This window comes from Malaclemys terrapin, chromosome 1, assembly GCF_027887155.1.
Source record: "Malaclemys terrapin pileata isolate rMalTer1 chromosome 1, rMalTer1.hap1, whole genome shotgun sequence".
Taxonomy (NCBI): Eukaryota; Metazoa; Chordata; order Testudines; family Emydidae; genus Malaclemys; species Malaclemys terrapin.
The window spans coordinates 142,826,492-142,846,021 of NC_071505.1; the positions used below are offsets into that span (position 1 = coordinate 142,826,492).

The window sequence follows — 19,530 nt, forward strand, 5'->3', positions numbered from 1 at the left end:
TGGACTTGCCAACACAAAACTGGCTAGTCACCAACCTGTAGCAGTCTGAGGAGGCCAGCTTCTAGATGGCAATAGCAACCCACTTCTGTACTAGTATGTCCCTCTTCATCTGCATGTCCTGGCACTGAGGGGTGAGGGCGAGCTCCATAACAGTGTCCTTTCTCATGTGGAAGTTCTGGAGCCATTCCTGGTCATCCCAGGTCTGCATGTGATACCACCATGCTATGTGTAACCGTGCCTCAGGGGGGTCACAACTGAGGATGCCAAATTAAGGACAAACTGCTGAAAAATAGGGCTGATACACTCCAAGACTGGTGGCTAATCCCCCATAGGATACACCAAACCAGCAACAAAAGTAAACTTCTTTTTCACCACACTGGCTAACAAGAAGTCATAAAAGTCAAAAGTTTCCTTAGGCATTCCAGTTCTTATATCACCACCAAAACCACTGGATTTAGAGATGAGTGGTTCTTTAAAACCAATTTCTTCAAATAAAATGTTCTTCTGATCCCAAAGGACCAGCCACACACCCAGGTCAATATATAACTTAGATCTTACCCAAAAATCATGCTGATGCCAATCCTTTAGTATCTATAATATAAAGGTTTATTTATAAAAAGAAAGAAAAGTGAGAGTTAAAATTGGTTAAAGGAATTAAATACATACAATAAATGCAAAGTTCTTGGAGTGATGGAGTAAACTGCTGGCTTAAGTCAAGTCTCTGGCTGTTTCCAAATAATTGGAAGGTCCTCAGTCCATTGGTTAGAATGCTCCCATTAGTATAGTCCTAAGTCCAGAGGTTTGGGCAGGAAAGAGGCTGGAGCAGGATAGAGGCAAAATTGAGGTGTTTCCAGGGCCTTTTATATCTTCTGCCATGGGGAGAGAATCCCACTGCTCTTACTCTGGAAACGTACATTAATGTGGTTGGAGTCACATGTCCGATTTCGCTTAGTCATTGCAAGAAGCCATTACCTATATTTCAGACAGCACGTTTGCAGGACAGTCCATTCAGTGTAGATGGCTGTCTTCCATGGTCCATGGTGAGTTAAGCGTCCTTTTGATGGGCCACACAATTTGAATAGTCCCTCCAAGATGTGCTGGCTAACTACCTTGTGGATGTTACCCCAGGAGAAAACATATTTGAAATATAGGTATGGAGCTAGATTTACCATATTTGAACTTTCAAAAAAAAGGACACTCTGGGGGGGTGACGTAGCCCCGCCCCCTAGCCACTCCCTCCCACTTCCTGCCCCCTGACTGCCCCCCACGGAACCCCCAACCCATCCAACCCCCCCTGCTCCTTATCCCCTGATCGCCCCCTCCCAGGACCCCTGCCCCTAACCACCCCCTGGGACCCCACACCCTATATAAGCCTCCCTTATCCTTGTCCCCGACTGCCCCCTCCTGAGACCCCCCACCTTAACTGCCCCCCTAGGACCCCACTCCCTACCTGTCCCCTGACTGTTCTGACTCCTATCCACACTCCCGCCCCTGCCAGATCCCCGGAACTCCCACGCCTATCCAACCGCTGCCTGTCCCCTGACTGCCCCCCCCGAACCCCCAACCCATCTAACCCTCCCTGTCCCCTGACTGCCCCAATCCCTCTCCACACCCCTGCCCCTGACAGCCCCCCCCCAGAACCCCTGACCCATCCAACCCTCCCCTTGTTCCCTGTCCCTTGACTGCTCCAACCCCTCTCCACAACCCTGCCCCCTGACAGACCCCCCGCAGACCACCCGCCCCATCCAACCTCCCTGCTCCCTGCCCCGCCCCGCCCCACCCCACCCCAGCTCACCTCCGCTCGGGCTCGGCCTGCTCCCCTGAGCGCGCAGCTGCCCCACTTCTCCGCCTCCGCCCCCCACAGGCTTGCCTCGAATCAGCTGTCCGCGCGGCAAGCCTAGGAGGGAGGGGGCGAGAAGCAGAGCGGCGCGGCTGTGCACTCAAGGCAGCAGGCAGAGCCCAAGCGGAGGTGAGCTGGGGTGGGGTGGGGCAGGGAGCGCAGCAAGTCAAGGGACAGGGAGCAAGGAGGTTGGATGGAGCGGGGGTTCTGGGGAGGCCTGTCAGGGGGCGGGGGTGTGGAGAGGGGTTGGGGTAGTCAGGAGACAGGGAGGGTTAGATGTGTTGGGGGTTCGGGGGGGCAGTCAGGGGACAGGCAGCAGTTGGATAGGCATGGGAGTCCCGGGGATCTGGCAGGGGCGGGGGTGTGGATAGGAGTCAGAACAGTCAGGGGACGGGGCGGGGAGCAGTTCCCCTGTGCCCCTCCTGGGTTACCTGCTGCAAGCAGCCCTCCCCACGCCCCCCTGCCCCAGCTCACCTCTGCTCTGCCACCTCCCCTGAAGCGCTCCGCTTCTCCCCCTCACTCCCAGGCTTGCCGCACAAAAGTCTGGGAGGGAGGGGGTGGAGGGGAAAAACGCCCGGGGGAGGAGGCGGGGCCTGGGATTTGGGGAAGGGATTGGAATGGGGGCGGGGAAGGGGCGGAGCCGGGAGCAGGGGGTGCCTATGCCCCGTGCAGCACTGCAGGCGTGCTGAAGCTGCAGGGGAGGGGGGGAAGAGCTTTTGCTGTCGGAGAGGCCCCAAGTGAGCGGCTCAATCCGGCACGGCTGCCCTGTCAGCCGCTTTTGGGTCTTTAAATAGCCGTCCGGGGGGAAATCCCGGACATTTTTAGCTTTTTACAAATTCCCCCCGGACGGCTATTTAAAGACCCAAAAGCCGGACATGTCCGGGGAAACCCAGATGTATGGTAACCCTATATGGAGCCAATGCTCAAAACATCAAATACAAAAACGATACATGCATACAAATAGCATAATCATATTCAGTAAATCATAACCTTTTCACAGACATCTTACATGCCATGTTTTGTACAAGATTTGTTGCAAATATATAACAGTAGTTGCAACAATGATCTAAATGGTCATATTTTAATCAGATAACATTACATCATGTTTGTGGTCCTGCTCCAGAACTGGCTGTCAGCAGACAAGGGTTCCACAGCTTAGCAGTATAGATGCTCTTATCCAGGTTTGTCTAATCTGGGTTCCCAAACCTGGGCGCCTGGACCTATAGAAAGTCTATAGTGAAACCTTGATGTCTTAAGAGCCTATGTAGTAGTCCTTAAACCTGTGCACCACCTAAGGATCATGAGTTCAAGTGCTTTTCTTGGCAGAATTCTGAGAACAGTTGGTGTGCACATTCTTATTCTCAGGCGGAGAGGCTGTTTTTGTGTGTTTTTCACCCAGTAAAGGCAGTATAATTGTTCTTATTCAGTGGTGGGCAAACTACAGCCTGGGGGCCACATCCAGCCCTCCAGACATTTTAATCTGGTCCTCGAGCTCCCGCCAGGAAGTGGGGTCCGGGGCTTGCCCTTCTCTGGCGCTCCAGCTGGGGAGTGGGGTTGGGGTCTTGCCCCACTCTGCATGGCTCCCGGAAGCAGCGGCATGTCCCCCCTCCAGCTCCTACACGTAGGGACAGCTAGAGGGCTCCACATGCTGCCCCCACCCCAAGCGCTGCCAGGAACTCTCTCCCCTGCTGGGCACTAGGCAGGCCCAGCGCCTGCCGAGGACAGAGAACACCAGCACCCGCAACCTGCAGCCCCGGAGTTCTCTGTCCCCGGCAGGCATGGGGCCACGGCTTCTCTCCGGCTTAAGCCACAGCCCTGTGCCTGCCTGGGACCGAGAACACCGATGCCCGCAGCTGGCAGCCCCGGAGTTCTCTGTCCCCGGCAGGCGTGGGGCCACAGCTTCTTTCCCCTGCTGGGCACTAGGCGGGCCCCGCACCTGCCAGGAACAGAGAACACCGCGCCCGCAGCCTGAGTTCTCTGTCCCCATCAAGCGCGGGGCTGTGGCTTCTCTCCCCTGCTGGGCACTAGGTAGGCGCACATAAATGCCCCGGCAGGTGCCATGGCACCCGCGGGGCACTGCGTTGGGGACCACTGATCCAGACCATCCCTGACAGGTGTTTGTCTAATGTGCTCTTAAAAATCTACAAAGATGGAGATTCCACAACCTCCCTAAGCGATTTATTCCAGTGCTTAACCACCCTGACAGTTAGGAAGTTTTTCCTAATGTCCAGCCTAAACCTCCCTTGCCGCAATTTAAGCCCATTGCGTCTTGTCCTATCCTCAGAGGTTAAAGAGAACAATTTTTCTCCCTTCTCCATGTAATAACCTTTTATGTACTTGAAAACTGTTATGTCCCCCCTCAGTCTTCTCTTCTCCAGCCTAAACAAACCCAATTTCCTCAATCTTCCCTCATAGGTCATGTTTTCTAGACCTTTAGTCATTTTTGTTGCTCTTCTCTGGACTTTCTCTGAAATGTGGCATCCAGAACTGGACACACTACTCTATTTGAGGCCTAATCAGCATGGAGTAGAACAGAAGAATTACTTCTTGTGTCTTGCTTATAACATTCCTGCAAATACATCCCAGAATGATGTTCACTTTTTTTGCAACCGTGTTACACTGTTGACTCATATTTAGCTTGTAATCCACTATGACCCCCCGATCCCTTTCTGCAGTACTCCACTATGACCCCCCGATCCCTTTCTGCAGTATTCCTTCCTACGCAGTCATTTCCCATTTTGTATGTGTGCAACTGATTGTTCCTTCCTAAGTGGAGTACTTTGCATTTGTCCTTTTTGAATTTCATTCTATTTACTTCAGACCATTTCTCCAGTTTCTTATATATCCCCAGATTGAGCTGCTTTTCAAATTTTCACCTTCTAATAACTTCTTTTGCACAGAGTAAAGGAAAAAGTATGGCTCTGACCCTCATGAAATTTATATAATTGGACTGCCTGGAGCTCAGCTATTCAGTGGTACCAAGCTCAAATTTGGAAACCCAGTATTTCAATATGTTTGCACTACAAATGATTTAGCACCTCTTCCCAGTTCTACAGACAACTCCCAAACTCCTTTATGTATGACACACCAAGGGGTTGGCTATGCAAGGTAATTCACCGGCATAGCTATTCTGGAATCCATGTGGATAGTCTATTCTGAAATAAAAGTGATTTGGGGAAGTGGAGTAGTTATTCCAGAATAGAGTGTCCACACAAGGGAGTTAGTCTTGGGGCAGGTCTTCACTACGGGGGATTGGGGGGTCAATTTAAGATACGCAAATTCAGCTACGCGAATAGCGTAGCTGAATTCGACGTATCGGAGCCGACTTACCCCGCTGTGAGGACGGCAGCAAAATCGACCTCCGTGGCTCCCCGTCGACAGCACTTACTCCTACCTCCGCTGGTGGAGTAGGGGATCGATTGTCATGTCCCAACGAGACGTGATAATTCAATCCCCGAGAGATCAATTTCTACCCACCGATTCAGGCAGGTAGTCTAGACCTAGCCTTGGACAGCTAATTTATACTATAAGAGCTACATTGGAATAGTCTATTTAAAAAAAACTGTATCAGACAGTTTCTCCCCCATGTAGACAAGGCCTCACTAATGCACTTGCCTGGTGGTTTAGGGGAGCAGGTATTATCCCAAGTCTAAGGACCAGGACTTTGAATTCTCTTCTTGGGAGATGTCTGTGCTATGCCTCATGTTTGGTAACCGGGGCCACCAAGGAGTTCTTCTGGGAATGTGATGTGGGTGGGTACAATTTGGAGGCAGTTTGGCACCCCACAAGGTTACCCTTAATGCCACCTACTTGTCTGCCAAAGTCCCTTCCTGCAACAATTTGGTGCATAATATTGTGACCAAAATATAACCATTCCCCTTGGTGATGCTGCTGCTTCTAGGGGGAGAGGGGAGGTCAGAACAGTGCAGGTGGGATCATGTGTGGGTTGGAGGGTTCAGCTACCCCCCATCCATATCTCCCTATTTCTGTCCCTCTTCAAAACATGCTCCCACTGACTCCATGTTAGTCCCTGCATCCTCTACCTGGCTCCCCAAACTTTGGGGAGGAAGGCTGAGCAGGGAGGACCAGGCTGTGCTGGACAGGCAGGGATGGGAGACTAGGATATGATGCTGGGGCAGTGACGAGACTAACATGCACCCAGTATCTTCTACAGCTGGATTACTCATTACCAGGGAGCCAGAAGTAGTGGAGGGGGAGAGCTGAGTTGTGGCACACAGGGTGCTGACAAATTAAGCAAACCAAAACCCAAAGAAATTCACTGCCGCACAACTTCATTCATGCAAAGTTAAGATTGCCTGCGTATACCTCGCACACTTCCAGAACATGGAGTTCACTTACACTCAAACCTCTGAAAGCCAGGAAACGACAATCTTAACTGTGCTGTCTTTGTTGGCGTGTTGAGGCATCCTTGAACGAACATGCTACCACACTGTCAAGTTTTCTGTAAGGGCACTTTGGGAACAGAGCATGTGGCACTGTAGAAAAAAGTCTAACACCTTCTCTTTACTACTACAGGGTTAGGTCGAATTTAGCAGTGTTAGATCGATTTTATAATGAATGCATCTACACAAGCAACCCCATTCCATTGACCTAAAGGGCTCTTAAAAATCGATTTCTGTACTCCTCCCCAGCGAGGGAAGCAGCGCTAAAATCAACCTTGCTGGGTCGAATTTGGGGTAGTGTGGTCGCAAATCGACGTTATTGGCCTCCGGGAGCTATCCTGGAGTGCTCTAATGTGACCGCTCTGGACAGCCCTTTCAACTCTGATGCACTAGCCAGGTACACAGGAAAAGCCCCGGGAACTTTTGAATTTAATTTCCTGTTTGGTCAGCGTGGAGAGCTCAGCAGCAAAGGTGATCATACAGTCCCCCCAGAATTGCAAACGAGCTCCAGCATGGAGTGAACGGGAGACACTGGATCTGATTGCTGTATGGGGAGAAGAATCTGTGCAGGCCAAACTCCGATCAAAAAGAAGAAATGCTAATATATATGCCAAAATTGCACAGGGCATGATGGACAGAGGCTACAACAGGGACACACAGCAGTGCCACATAAAAATCAAGTAGCTCAGGCAAGCCTACCAAAAGACAAAGGAAGCAAACAGTCGCTCTGGGTCAGAGCCCCATACATGCCGCTTCTATGATTAGCTGCATGGCATTCTAAGGGGGGACCCTACCACTACCCCACCACTGTCCGTGGACAACTGCAAGGAGGGAGTCTCACACAACACAGAGGAGGATTTTGTGGATAAGGAAAACGAGGAGGAGAATGCACAGCAGGCAAGTGGTGAATCTGTTTTCCCTGGCAGCCAGGACCTTTTCATCACCCTGGAGCCAATACCCTCCCACGGTGGGATCCCCGACCCTGAAGGCAGAGAAGTCCCCTCTCGTGAATGCACATTTGTAACTACAGTACAGGGTTTAAACGCAATAGTGTTTAATGTTTGATTTGCCCTGAAGACTTGGGATGCATTCACGGCCAGTACAGCTATTGGAAAAGTTGGTTAACGTGTCTGGGAATGGAGTGGGAATCATCCAGGGACATCTCCATGAAGCTCTCCTGGAGGTATTCTGAAAGCCTTTGCAGAAGGTTTCTGGGGAGGGCTGCCTTATTTCAGCCTCCACGGTAGGACACTTTACCACACCAAGCCAGTAGCAAGTAGTCTGGAATCATTGCAGCACAAAGTATGGCAGCGAATGGTCCTGGGTTTTAGTCGCATTCAAGCAACATTCGGTCTATATCTTTCTGTGTTAGCTTTAGGAGAGCTATATCATCCATGGTCACCTGGTTGAAATAAGGGAACAGTAAGGGACCCCATTTATGCTGGGCTGTTTGTGCTTGGCTAAAAGAAATCATCCCTGAGAATAGCCACACAGCAGGGGTGGGGGTGTGAAGGGATCATCCCAAATAGCCACGTGGAGGAAAGGTGTGTGCTGCACATCGACCTGAAAACCACAGCCCCTCCTTTTAAAGGGCAATCACAACTGGCATTGCTTGCTATGGGAAAGGAGGCCACTGCAGTTTGAAAACATTCCCACATGTTATCAAGGTATTAGAAGCCAAACCCATGTACACTTTGACTTACCATGGCTGCCTGGAAACCAAATTCTGTTGCCCAGCCGTGTGTGATGTGTCACCATACCGGCAGGCGCTCGCTATAAAAGGGCAAAATGCGACCTTGTACCTAAAGCACATGTGCTGTCTGCTGTGAATTGCTTGATTCACTGTGAAAGTCTCCCTTTTGTTCTCAGAAATGCATCATCTTAAATTTTACTCCCCCTTTTTATCCCCCCCACAGGTGCAAATGTTTCTATGCTCCCCCATCATCTCCATCCCTGAGGTTATCGCAGATTAGAAGGAAAAAAAAAAAAACCACAACCCCCGCACTTGTGATGACCTGTTTTCCGAGCTCATGCAGTCCTCCCACACTGATAGGGCACAGCTGAATGCATGGAGGCATTCAGTGGCAGAGTCCAGGAAAGCATTAAGTGACTGCGATGAGAAGAGGCAGGATGCAATGCTGAAGCTAATGGGGGAAGCAAACAGACATGCTCAGGCATCTGGTGGAGCTGCAGGAAAGCCAACAAGAGCATAGACCGTCGCTGCATCCACTGTAAAACCGCCTGCCCACCTCACCAAGTTCCATATCCGACTCACCCAGATGCCCAAGAACGCAGGGGGGGGTTGCGGCTCCAGGTACCCAGCCACTACACTCCAGAGGAAGGCCCAAGCAACAGAAGGCTGTCATTCAAACAGTTTTGATTTGTAGTGTAGCTACAAATAAGCAATGTGGCCTGGTCCTTCCCTCCTCCTCCACCCCCCCAGGATACCTTATCAGTTCTCTCCTTTTTTTCCTTAAAAAAAGAAAGAATGCATGGTTTCAAAACAACAGTGACTTTATTTCCTTTGCCAGCTATGATCGAAGGGGAGGGAGGGTGGTTGGCTTACAGGGGGTTAAAAAGAAAAAGAAAAAAAAAAAATCAAAGGGGGCAGGTTTGCATCCAGGAGAAACACATACAATTGTCACAACCTAGACTAGCCAGTCATGAAACTAGTTTTCAAAGCCTCTCTGATGCGCAGCGTGCCTACCTGTGCTCTTCTAATTGCCCTGGTGTCTGGTTGTTCAAAATTGGCAGCCAGGTTATTTGCCTCAATCTCCCCTTACTCTCACAGGTATTATGGAGCACACAGCAAGCAGTAATAACAATGGGAATATTGGTTGCGCTGAGGTCTAACCTACTCAGCAAACTGCGCCAGCGTGCTTTTAAACGCCCAAAGGCACATTCTACCACCATTCTGCACTTGCTCAGCCTATAGCTCAACTGCTCCTGACTACTGTCCAGGCTGCCTGTGTATGGCTTCATGAGCCATAGGAGCAAGGAGCAGGCTCGGTCTCCAGGATAACTATTGGCATTTCAACATCCCCAATGGTAATTTTCTGGTCTGGGAAGTAAGTCCCTTCTTGCAGCTGCTCAAACAGCCCGGAGTTCCTAAAGATGCGAGCGTCATGTAGCTTTCCTGGCCATCCCACGCTGATGTTGGTGATATGGCCCTTATGATCCACCAGTGCTTGCAGCACCATTGAGAAGTACCCCTTACGGTTTAAGTACCGGTTGGCAAGGTGGCCAAGATGGGGATATGCGTTCCATCTATTGCCCCACCACAGTTAGGGAAACCCATTGCAGCGAAACCATCCACTATGACCTGCACATTTCCCAGAGTCACTACCTTGATAGCAGAATGTCAGCAATTGCATTGGCTACTTGAATCACAGCAGTCCCCACAGTAGATTTGCCCACTCCAAATTGATGCCCGACTGACCGGTAGCAGTCAGGCGTTGCAAGCTTCCACAGTTCTATCGCCACTCACTTCTCAACAGTCAGGGCAGCTCTCATCTTGGTATTCCTGCGCTTCATGGCAGGGGAAAGCAACTCAGAGTTCCAGGAAAGTAGCCTTACGCATGCGAAAGTTTCGCAGCCACTGGGAATCATCCCATACCTGCAACACTATACGGTCCCATCAGTTTGTGCTTGTTTGCCGGGCCCAGAATCGGCATTCCACTGTATTAACCAGCCCCACTGCCACCATGATGTCCCAATTGCCACAGCCTGTGCTTTCAGGAACCTCTGTGTCCATGTCCTCATCACAATCATCCTCATGCTGCTGTCTCTTAGCCAGGTTCTGCACATACTGCAGTATAATGCGCGAGTTGTTTACAACAGCGGGCTCCATGCTTGCCGTGCTATGGCATCTGCACAGGTAACCCAGGCAAAAAGGCGCGAAATGATTGTCTGCAGTTGCTTTCATGGAAGGAGGGAGGGAGGGGAGAGTGACGACATGTACCCAAAACCACCTGCGACAATGTTTTTGCCTCATCAGGCATTGGGACCTTAACCCATAATTCCAATGGGCAGCAGAGACTGTGGGATAGCTTCCCACAGTGCACCGCTCCTCTGTGAGTCGATGCTTGCCACAGTAGTGAGGATGCACTCCGCCAACTTAATGCGCTTAGTGGGGACATACACAATCGACCGTATAAAAATCGATTTCTAAAAATCAACTTCTATAAAATCGACCTAATTTTGTAGTGTAGACAGAGTGGCTAGTGCCAGCTCTGGGGCGGGGATAGATATCAGGGACGGTTGCGGAGATGAAGAGTTAAGGTACACACTATTTCCTGGTTTTCAAAGGTACGATGTGGGTAGACTAGACATTCTGGAAGGGCATAAGACACTGCTGGGAAACTTCAACTGTATGTTAAAGTTTTGGGGCAATTAATATGGTTTAGATCAACCAGAAGTTACTGACTTGATGCAGGAATCACACGCAGAAATCCTATTGCCTCTGTTATGCAGGTCAGAATAAATTACCAATCTATTAATCCTTCCCTGTTTCCAAGGTCAGTCTATGGGATCCATGAAAGAGAATGTTCTCTTCCCCATCCTCAATTATATATGCAGGAACAGGAGCACTGCTGATTTTACAGCCATGGATGAGTGACTCACCCTGCTGAAAAAGTGCACATTCACCAGCTGAGGGGGCAGAGAGGCAAGGGCCTCTCTGACACCCTATCCCCACCGCAAATCCCCCAAGGTATTAGGAAGTCTCTCTCAATTTCTTGCACTGGATGGAAAACAAATTCCAGTTGGGTCCCTTACCCCATCTCTGCCAATAGGAGGTGGTCCTCTCCACTATCATTGGCTGCTTTGGGATTTCAGGCATCTGCATCAAACTTCCCCCAACATAGTGAGACAACACCTCAGGAGGGAAAGTTTATATAGATATGTGCACAGATCTACCTTTTATTGTTTTTTTTTTTAATATATATGTAGATTATATATATATTTCTTTAAACAATCCCCCACAAAAACCACCCATCCCCACCCAGCAAAACAAAGAACAAAATCAAGATGGCAGCTACACTCTGGAGCAAAATTGTTCCAGGATCCCACAGAGCCAAAATGGCTGCTGAGCACCAGTACAAGTTCCTTCCAGGCTTCCATGATATTCTGGTGCTAAAGTGACTGAAACGGAGTTAGTCCTATGGCTCTTTAAATTTACCTGTCAAAGGACAGGGCAAGAGAGACATGGAACAGAAGAGCTGAGGTGGTAAGAGATGGCAACAGAGGAATGGGAGAGATTGCTAGGGGATGGAGGAGAGAGGGAAGCATAGAGCAGATGGGAAAGAACGAACGTGCAGAAGAACTAGTTGGACAGACAGATGCTGGGGATGAGTAGAGAAGTGTCACTCTCAGGACACCTGCTTTTTAACCCTGCTTTCTCCCTCTCACCCTCCCAGGAGTTCAGAGATCCAGCTAGTTTGATTTAGACCAGATCTTTGCGCTGCCCCGGAGCCTGCAGAGAAAGAAACAAAGTCTCAGAATGGAGCAAGAGGCCCATAGACTCACCCCCACATCCTCGCCCAAGGCACATGAGAAGAAGTGGCTGTGATTCTCAGATGGGGATGGATGCCACCACAAAGGAGGTGTATTGCCTCAAATCGAGGATCTCAGAGATTCACTCCGGATGACTGGGGTGCAGGGCTCCACTGGCACTAAGCCTGCCATAGTATGTGTGTGAAGGAAGAGTTATTGCCCTGAAACAAAGGCCCCAGAGACTCCCCCCCGAATACACATGGAGAGGGGTCATGCTCAGCTGCGGCTGCTCCTCACCCTTTGGCTTTAGAAGCTTTCTTGCTGGTCTGGCGCTGGTTGGTGCCAGGAGCTGGCTCCCTGAGCTCTGTCAGATGCTGCTCTGGATCCTGAGATGTGGCTGCTGCAGCTGCTGCTGTCGTCACTTTAATTGTCTTCTTCAGATTTGCCACCTGCCAGGGTTGGAAAGCAAGAACAAAGGACATTCTCAAGGAAAAGCCATTTAAACTAGAGTTAAGTTTGCAATATAGCTCAATAACTAAAGAAAAATATCATAGCAGCCTTTGAGAGCTCTGTAGTATGGTGTGGTGTCTCGCTGCACAATGACCCTCTTCTTCCAGAGGGTCCTGATGAAGAGTAAGGCTATGTTTTAGTCACAAGTATTTTCAGTAAAAGTCACGGACAGGTTACGGGCAGTAAACAAAAATTAATGGCCCATGACTCGTCCATAACTTACTATATACCCCAGAATAAATTTTTTTTTTGGGGGGGGGGGGGGGGGAGAGAGAGGAAGGACTGGGGATGCCCAGGTGTGCTGTGGGAGGGAGGCAGCGAGCGGCCCAGGACCCCTGCTGGTGCTGGGGTGCAGGCAAGCAGCCCGGGATCCCCGCTGTGGGGCACAGACAGGTGGCCTCCACCCAGAGCACTGGCTTCACAACTTCCATTGGCTGGGAACTGTGGCCAATGGGAGCTGTGGGGGCAGTGACTGCAAGCGGAGACAGCACGCAGCGCTGACTGGCTATGCCTCCGCCTAGCAGCTGAGCAAGGGGGATGTCGCCGCTTCCAGGGAGCCCCCCAGAGCCTGCCTCACCCTGGCCCATGCCCCAACCCCCTGCCTCCTCCCACACCCAAACTCTGCTGCTGCTTGGGTGGGGTGAGGAGTGGAGGGGGAAGGGTGCAGTGGCCTGAGACTGCTCCAGCAGTGGCCGGTGTGACTGGCACAGGGGCTGCCTGAGCTGCCCCAGCTGCCCCTGAGCCAGGCACACTGGCCACTGCAGAAGTGACGGGGTCACAGAAAGTCACAGAATCCATGACTTCCATGACAAACTTGCAGCCTTAATGAAGAGGTATGGACTATAAGGCCTTTCATCTGTAGGGCACTGATTCCAATCCAGACCCAGATCAGGGGAACTGGCTGTTCTGCATCAGCATACTCACCTCACTCTCTATCTGCTGCTTTAGGCCCAGCTGTTGCTCTTTATGTTGGTTGGCTCGGCTAACCTGCTCCTCAATCCCCGACAGGACAACCTCACAGCCTAGGCACCTGCAGAGGAGAGACAAAGCTGAGCAGGCTGGACAGTTCCACACAAAGGCACTGCAGTGGGGAAACAGGAGATGGCACAGGTACTCTGCCTACATACAGCTACACCTTGAGAACATCAAACAAGTGTTTAGGAGGAGATAAATGCATCCGATAAGGAAGGGCATAGAAGCAGTAAGCCCCCAGTAAGGAAAATGAGGGAGGAAGGCAGGCTGCAATGGGAATGATGGCAGGGCTAGGAGGGTTAAATCACTGAAGGGATGTTGGGAGCTCAGGGTTAGAGGGCAGATTTAGCCCAGTGAATTTCAAAGTAAGCTGGGATGAACCCCTTATCACCAAAAGGGGCTTTGAGAAGGTTACAGTCCCCCTGCGCTCTTCCAGCAGTACACAGGAGAACCTAGAAGAGTTTCCCCCATATCTGGAGATGTCTCCTCACTACCTGCGGAAATCAGGAGATTTTGTGTGGGCTGCCTGAAGCTGGCGTTGTCGCATTCCTGCGGCATGTGGGCATTAGGGGTGTTGCAGTGACTTCAGGGGTTTGAATTCTCTTCACCACTCCTGCAACATTGGGGGTGTGAGCATCTCATCTGTAGAGTGTGTGTGTGGGGAGGGGTTAGGAGATGTTTCCTCATCACTCCTTCAGTGCGTCAGGGTGTGCGCCTTCTCACCACTCTGCCAGTATGCAGAGGGCTTAGGAGAATCTCATCACCACTCCTATAGTCAGGGGTGGAGGAGTGTACAGAGGGCTGGCCTTGGGGGCTTCCTCCTCACCACTCCTGCAATGTGCGGGTGATGGTGCTTAGCTCCTCCCTGCGGATGTCTCGCCCGATACTGTAATCGACCTCAAGACGCTGATTACGCTGGTCCAGGCTCCCACGCAGCACATCTGCGTACACGGCCTCAATCACTAGGTCTTCCAGCTGCCGCACATTCTTCAGCTGCAACTGTTCCAGCAGCACTGCATAGGGGATGCACTGTGGGGAAAGCACAGGTAGTTAGTATGGGGTGATCCCAACAAGAAGGGGAGTGGGGGAACAAAGCCATTACCTTGATCTTGGCAGCCAGAGTGACCACTGACAGGTGCCTCAGCTTGTTCTTCTGAGCCTCGCTCAATGGAGGGAGGTTCCCAGCTTCAGCTGCTCTCAGGGAAAAGAGCATGATGTTAGAGCTGGAAATGTCCCATCTCACCCTAGTCCTTTGCCCCACATCCATTTCTCAAAGCTTCTAATGTACCCTTTTCTCGGCAAGGCATCTCCTAAAGCTCACACACCCCTCAGCATGGAGGAAGTGTTCCTGAGCATCTTCCCCTTGCCTTCGTCCTGCTCCTGCAACTTCTCCTTACTCCTCTGGTGATCCCTAAATAATCCCCTCTCCTCCACAAGGTCCACACCCCTAACCACTGGCAGATGGCTATCATACCCCTCCCCCCCACACACACACACCCCTCACCACAGCCAGGAAGCCAAATGGAAGGATTGAACTCTCAGAATCTCTGCCCAGAACTCAACCCTGTATTATTATTTGTATTCCAGTAGCATCCAGAACCCCAAACAAGATCAGGCTCCCACTGTGCTAGCCACTATACACATACATAGTAAGAGACAATTCCTGTCACAATGAACTTCCAGTCTAGATAGACAAGATAAACAAAGAGTAGGAAGGGACACAACACAGGAAGAGCGACTTGCCTGAGGTCACACAGCAAGTCCAGTAGCAGAGCCTAGAATAGAATCCCAATCTTCAGAGTTCTAGGTCAATGCCCTATCCACCAGACCATGGTGCCTGCAGGACCCCTTCTGCCCTCTGAGATTTCTGTGGCTCTTTGAGCTCCTTCCAATTTGTCACTGTCTTTCTGGGATTGAAGGGTCCAGTACTGAGGAGTATCCTAGGTGGGGTCTCTCCAGAGATGTAGAGAAAGAAAAACTATTCCCTCCCTGCTCTGGAATGTAAGGCCTCTGCATCCACAAAATTGCCCTGACCTGTTTTGTGTTTCTAGTTCATCAGAAGCCCCTGTGCCATTTGCTCCCCGTTTTCCCCTTAGTCTCTGTCCACCTTTAGGGTTGCCAGGTGTCAGTTTTAAAACCAGACCACCTGGTCGAAATGGGACCCTGACAACTCCAGTCAAAAAGTCCAGTTGGCAGCGTTGGCAGGCTCCCGGGAAGTGGCCAGCATGTCCCTCTGGCTCATAGGGGAGGGGTGGCGGCCATGGGGACTCTGTGCGCTGCCTCAGCCCTGAGCACCAGCTCCGTAGCTCCCACTGGCTGGGAACCATTTCCAAAGGAGCTGTGGGGGCAGCGCGCAGAGCCCCCTGGGCGCCCCTCCCCCGGGAGCCAGAGTGATATGTCACCGCTTGCTAGAAGCCACCTGAGGCTACACCCCACACCCCCTCCCGCACCCCAACGCCCTGCCCCAGCCCAGAGCCCACTTCTATAGCCCAAGCCCCTCCACCCCAGCCGAGAGCCCCCCTCCTGCATCCCAAACCCCTGAGCCAGCCCAGTGAAAATGAGCAAGTGAGCAAGGGTGGGGGAGAGCAAGTAACAGAGGTGGGGGATGGAATGAAGGGGGTAGGTCCTCAAAGAAGGAGCAGAACAGGGGTGTAAAGTTTTCTCCAATTAGAAAGTTGGCAATCCTATCCACCTTTCCTGCTTCTTAGGAGACAACTGCAGGTGTTGGCCCACATCCTGGAGCACTAGGCTATGAGGACTGTAAGAGAATGACGCACGTACATAAATAATCAGCATATGTCCCGTATGCGAAGAGGGTGAGCAGACGGAAGACGGAGGAGAACTCATTCTCAGCCAGCTGCAGGGGATAAAAAGCACTCAATACGAACAGCAAGAAACTTTGCACACCACAACCTAACCCCTATCTGCAGTTCCAGGGCACATCTAACACAAATCCCATTTCCCTGCTTTTTTCCACCCAACAAGCCCGCAAGTGTTTTTCAATCTAGGTAACAGTGACTGATTCAGCTACCCACCAAAATGCAGCTGCACCAGGGTGGAATGGCAGATGCTTAACATGCTACACAGCCCTAAGCACAGCATTTAGGGAAACTGTAAACAAACCCCACTAAAGCAGCAGGAGCAGATTTCGGGAAGCAGCCAGGGGTACTGAACTATTTGCATAGTGGGGGTGCTGAGAGCCAAACCCTGTATAGGATGGAAACCACTTCCAGCCAGGGGTTCGGCAGCTGCCCCAGCACCAATGGAAGCAGGCTGAGCTGCGGTTTTCCGGGATAACACCAGGTAGGGTGACCAGATGTCCCGATTTTATAGGGACAGTCCCGATATTTGGGGCTTTTTCTTATATAGGCTCCTATTACCCTCCACCCTCTGTCCCGATTTTTCACACTTGCTGTCTGGTCACCCTAACACCAGGGATTCTGACCAACCAGCACCTCAGCGTTGTGCTGGGCTGACAAGAAGCGACCTTGCCCAATTCCGCCCCCAGCCCCCGGGGCCGGCGCTCACCTCTCGGACGTTGGGCAGATCCAGCAGCTCCCCGAAGACGTAGATGCCGGGCGCCTCCAGCACCTGGTGGATGAGGCTGACCAGGGCCGCCCCGCGAGCCGACCGGGCCAGCAACAGGAGCTGCTCCTGGCTCTGCCCCGTCACCTTCACCTCGGCTGCCATGCCACCCGCCGAGCGCGGCCCGGCCCCACCACGCGCTGCGGGGACAAGCGGGGCGGGGAAGGAGAAAGGGCCTGGGCAGGGCCTTAGAGCGGGGCGGGAGGGCTCTGGGCAGAGCAGACGCTCCCCGGCCCCCGCCTGCGGGGCCGCCCCCACGTGCCCGCCCCCGGGCGACAGAGAAGCGCGTGAGCACCACCCAGTTGGGCTCCTACCTGCCGGCGGGGAGCTCAGGGCCTCCCCCACCTAGCGCTGTTTTTCCTCCTCTATGGTACTTCGCCTCCCAAGAGAAGCCACATCCGGGTTTCTGACGTCATAGACGCCCCAGACCACGCCCACAACACCTTTCTCTTCTTCTCCCCGCCCCCCATTATTGGTCCTGACCACGGAGACAGAGGAGGAGTTGCGTTCCCTCTCTGGTCCCGCCTCCGCCGCTCTGCCATTGGTCAAGTGTTTGCGGCTGGTTGAGTGACACTGGTGCTGTACCGCCGCTGCGGGATGTGAACCAGCCCGCGGAGGCAGCGTGAGGAGAGACGCAAAGCCAGTGTAATGAATCCCCGTTCACCAAAACGCCTCTCCCGAACAAGAGAGACAGACATCAACCCACCCCCAGAGTAGGAAATAGAACTCAGGCGTCCTGACGCCTAGTCATGGAGTCATAAAGGTTAGGGCCAGAAGGGCCCACCAGATCATCTTCTGCATATCACAGGCCACCAACACCACGGAGCACCTGCAGACTAAACTAAACAACCAAAATTAGACCAAAATATTACAGCCCACGGGAGAGTAGACTATTTTTGCCAGACGCAGAGAATAGGAGGGAGTGGGACCAAGGTGCACCAGTGCCCCATTGCCCTGCAATGTCAGGGAAATGATTAAGTGACATATACCCAGAAAATTCTGGCAAGTGACCTGCACACACATGCTGCAGAGGAAGGCAATAACAAAAAAACCCAAGGTCACTGCCAATCTGACCTGGGGAGAAATTCCTTCCTGTGTAAGGCTGAGGCCTTTTCCTGCAGCCATATTAGGAGAGCAGTAGCCATGAGCCAAGAAGCAGAAAGTCACATCCTCACATTCCATTTAAATTACATTAAAACAATGTAATATCAGGCTGTTAAGAAGACAATCCTGTCCCAATAGCACCCACCATCAACAGATAAAGAAACAGATCTTAAGATGGTTAAGGAAAACTTTGTTTGATAGCATTCTGTGGCAAGAAATCTTTTATCAACAGTGGTGGTTGCAAAATCCCTACTTCTTTATTGTTTTGTCTTTATGGTCCCTACTTCTCTATTGTTTGTCTGTATGGTCTCTGTCTGGTTCTTTGATTGTTTCTATTACATAACTAATTTTGCTAGGTATAAATGAACTATGGTGGTGGGATATGATTGGTTAAAGAATTGTTTTACAATATGTTAGGATTGGTTAGAAAATTGTTTAGTAATATTTTAGTAAAATGATTGGTTAAGGTATAGCTAAGCAGGACTCAAGTTTCACTATATAAACTGAGGTCCAAAAGGAAGTTCTTTGGAACCAACTCCAGGACACAGCCCCAAGATCAGAGCTGCCAGACCTCAACACCCTACCAATCATACCATGCAGAAGCTGGAGTCGCTGGATGATCTGATCTTGACTGGCCAGCAGGAAAAGTTCATCTGCCTTATTGGGAGTGGTGAGCATTGCATGCTTTGTGTGTGTGTGTTCTGCTTTGGTGACTGTTAATAAATAGAGGTTAAGGATATTACTGTGTAAGGCTGTTTCACTGGTAAAAGACCTTGTATACCCGTGGAGCCCTAAGTCCATAGGGAATCAGTGTTATACCCTGAACCCATGGAGGGGTAGAGCCCAGAGCCCATGGAGGTGCCTTATACCTGGAGCCCTAGGAACTGGGAAAAAAGTTAGGGTGACTAAATTAACTGGGTTATGCCAGGAGGCCATGGAAGGGTAAAGGTGGATGCCCTAGCCTAGAGTGTGTGTAACAGAGAATTTTGTGCGGGTAACACCTGACCCCAAAATATGATGAATAGTTAGACCCTGAGCATGTGAGGAAGAACCAGGCAATCAAGCACTTGAGAGAGAAAATGTTTGGTATCACCTCAAAGCCCTGACCCCCTGTCCAATGTCCCTTCTTAGCCATGGCTATCCCTGATGTTTTGGAAGAAGGAGATTAAAAAAATCCCTCCCAGAAAACATGGGAGGAGGGGGAATCTCTTTCTTAACCTGCCAGCGGCCAGCTAAAATCCTGAAGCAGGTGTTTTAGGACGATAAGAGATTAGCCCTGGGGCTCACTTCTGGTTTATGAGACTCCTCCCCTCCCCCCCATCACAAGCAACCCCATCACATTCTTAATTTGTCCATCTCTCTCTTAAACCTAATTAAGTTGTTTGCCCCTAAAACTCTGGTTGGGAGGCTACATTTGTAACAGTTAGACCCCTCCATTCACAAGGTCAGGAACAAATTATTGGCTCCCGGACCTGGTCCACACTTGAAAGTGTCATAGGTATAACTATTTAGGTTTAGGTTTGGTTTAGTGTGGACATAGTTACACCGGTATAAAGATAACTTTTACAGGTATTAGTCATTTCCTTTTTTGTATAGTATAAAGCAACTCTATACTAAGGGTAT

General features: G+C 51.0%; 1 protein-coding gene across 4 annotated transcripts; it reads right to left on the reverse strand.

Moving 5' to 3' along the window:
- Window positions 1-2,717: 2,717 nt before the first annotated feature.
- COPS7A (COP9 signalosome subunit 7A) lies at window positions 2,718-17,200 on the reverse strand. 4 transcript variants are annotated; one of them, XM_054041872.1, is made up of 8 exons: window positions 17,118-17,192; window positions 16,747-16,943; window positions 16,000-16,075; window positions 14,321-14,409; window positions 14,045-14,247; window positions 13,171-13,276; window positions 12,034-12,185; window positions 8,740-11,921 (listed from the first exon to the last, which is right to left on the reverse strand). In XM_054041872.1, the coding sequence occupies exons 2-8, from the start codon at window positions 16,906-16,908 to the stop codon at window positions 11,879-11,881; spliced, it is 831 nt and encodes a 276-aa protein (XP_053897847.1). In that variant the 5' UTR covers window positions 16,909-16,943; window positions 17,118-17,192; the 3' UTR covers window positions 8,740-11,878. The 4 variants fall into 4 exon arrangements, with proteins under 4 accessions (XP_053897856.1, XP_053897847.1, XP_053897838.1 ...); XM_054041881.1 differs by lacking the exon at window positions 8,740-11,921 and adding an exon at window positions 2,718-3,060 and having other exon boundaries at window positions 16,747-17,200; XM_054041863.1 differs by having other exon boundaries at window positions 16,747-17,198.
- Between the last annotated feature and the right edge of the window lie 2,330 nt (window positions 17,201-19,530).

Coding starts and splice junctions, on each gene's coding strand:
- COPS7A (XM_054041881.1), bottom strand. CDS start 16,908: ATGGCAGCCGAGGTGAAGGTGACGGGGCAGAGCCAGGAGCAGCTCCTG. Junction 16,076..16,746: donor ATCTGCCCAACGTCCGAGAG/GTGAGCGCCGGC, acceptor TATCCCCTGCAG/CTGGCTGAGAATGAGTTCTC. Junction 14,410..15,999: donor GACATATGCTGATTATTTAT/GTACGTGCGTCA, acceptor CCCTGAGAGCAG/CTGAAGCTGGGAACCTCCCT.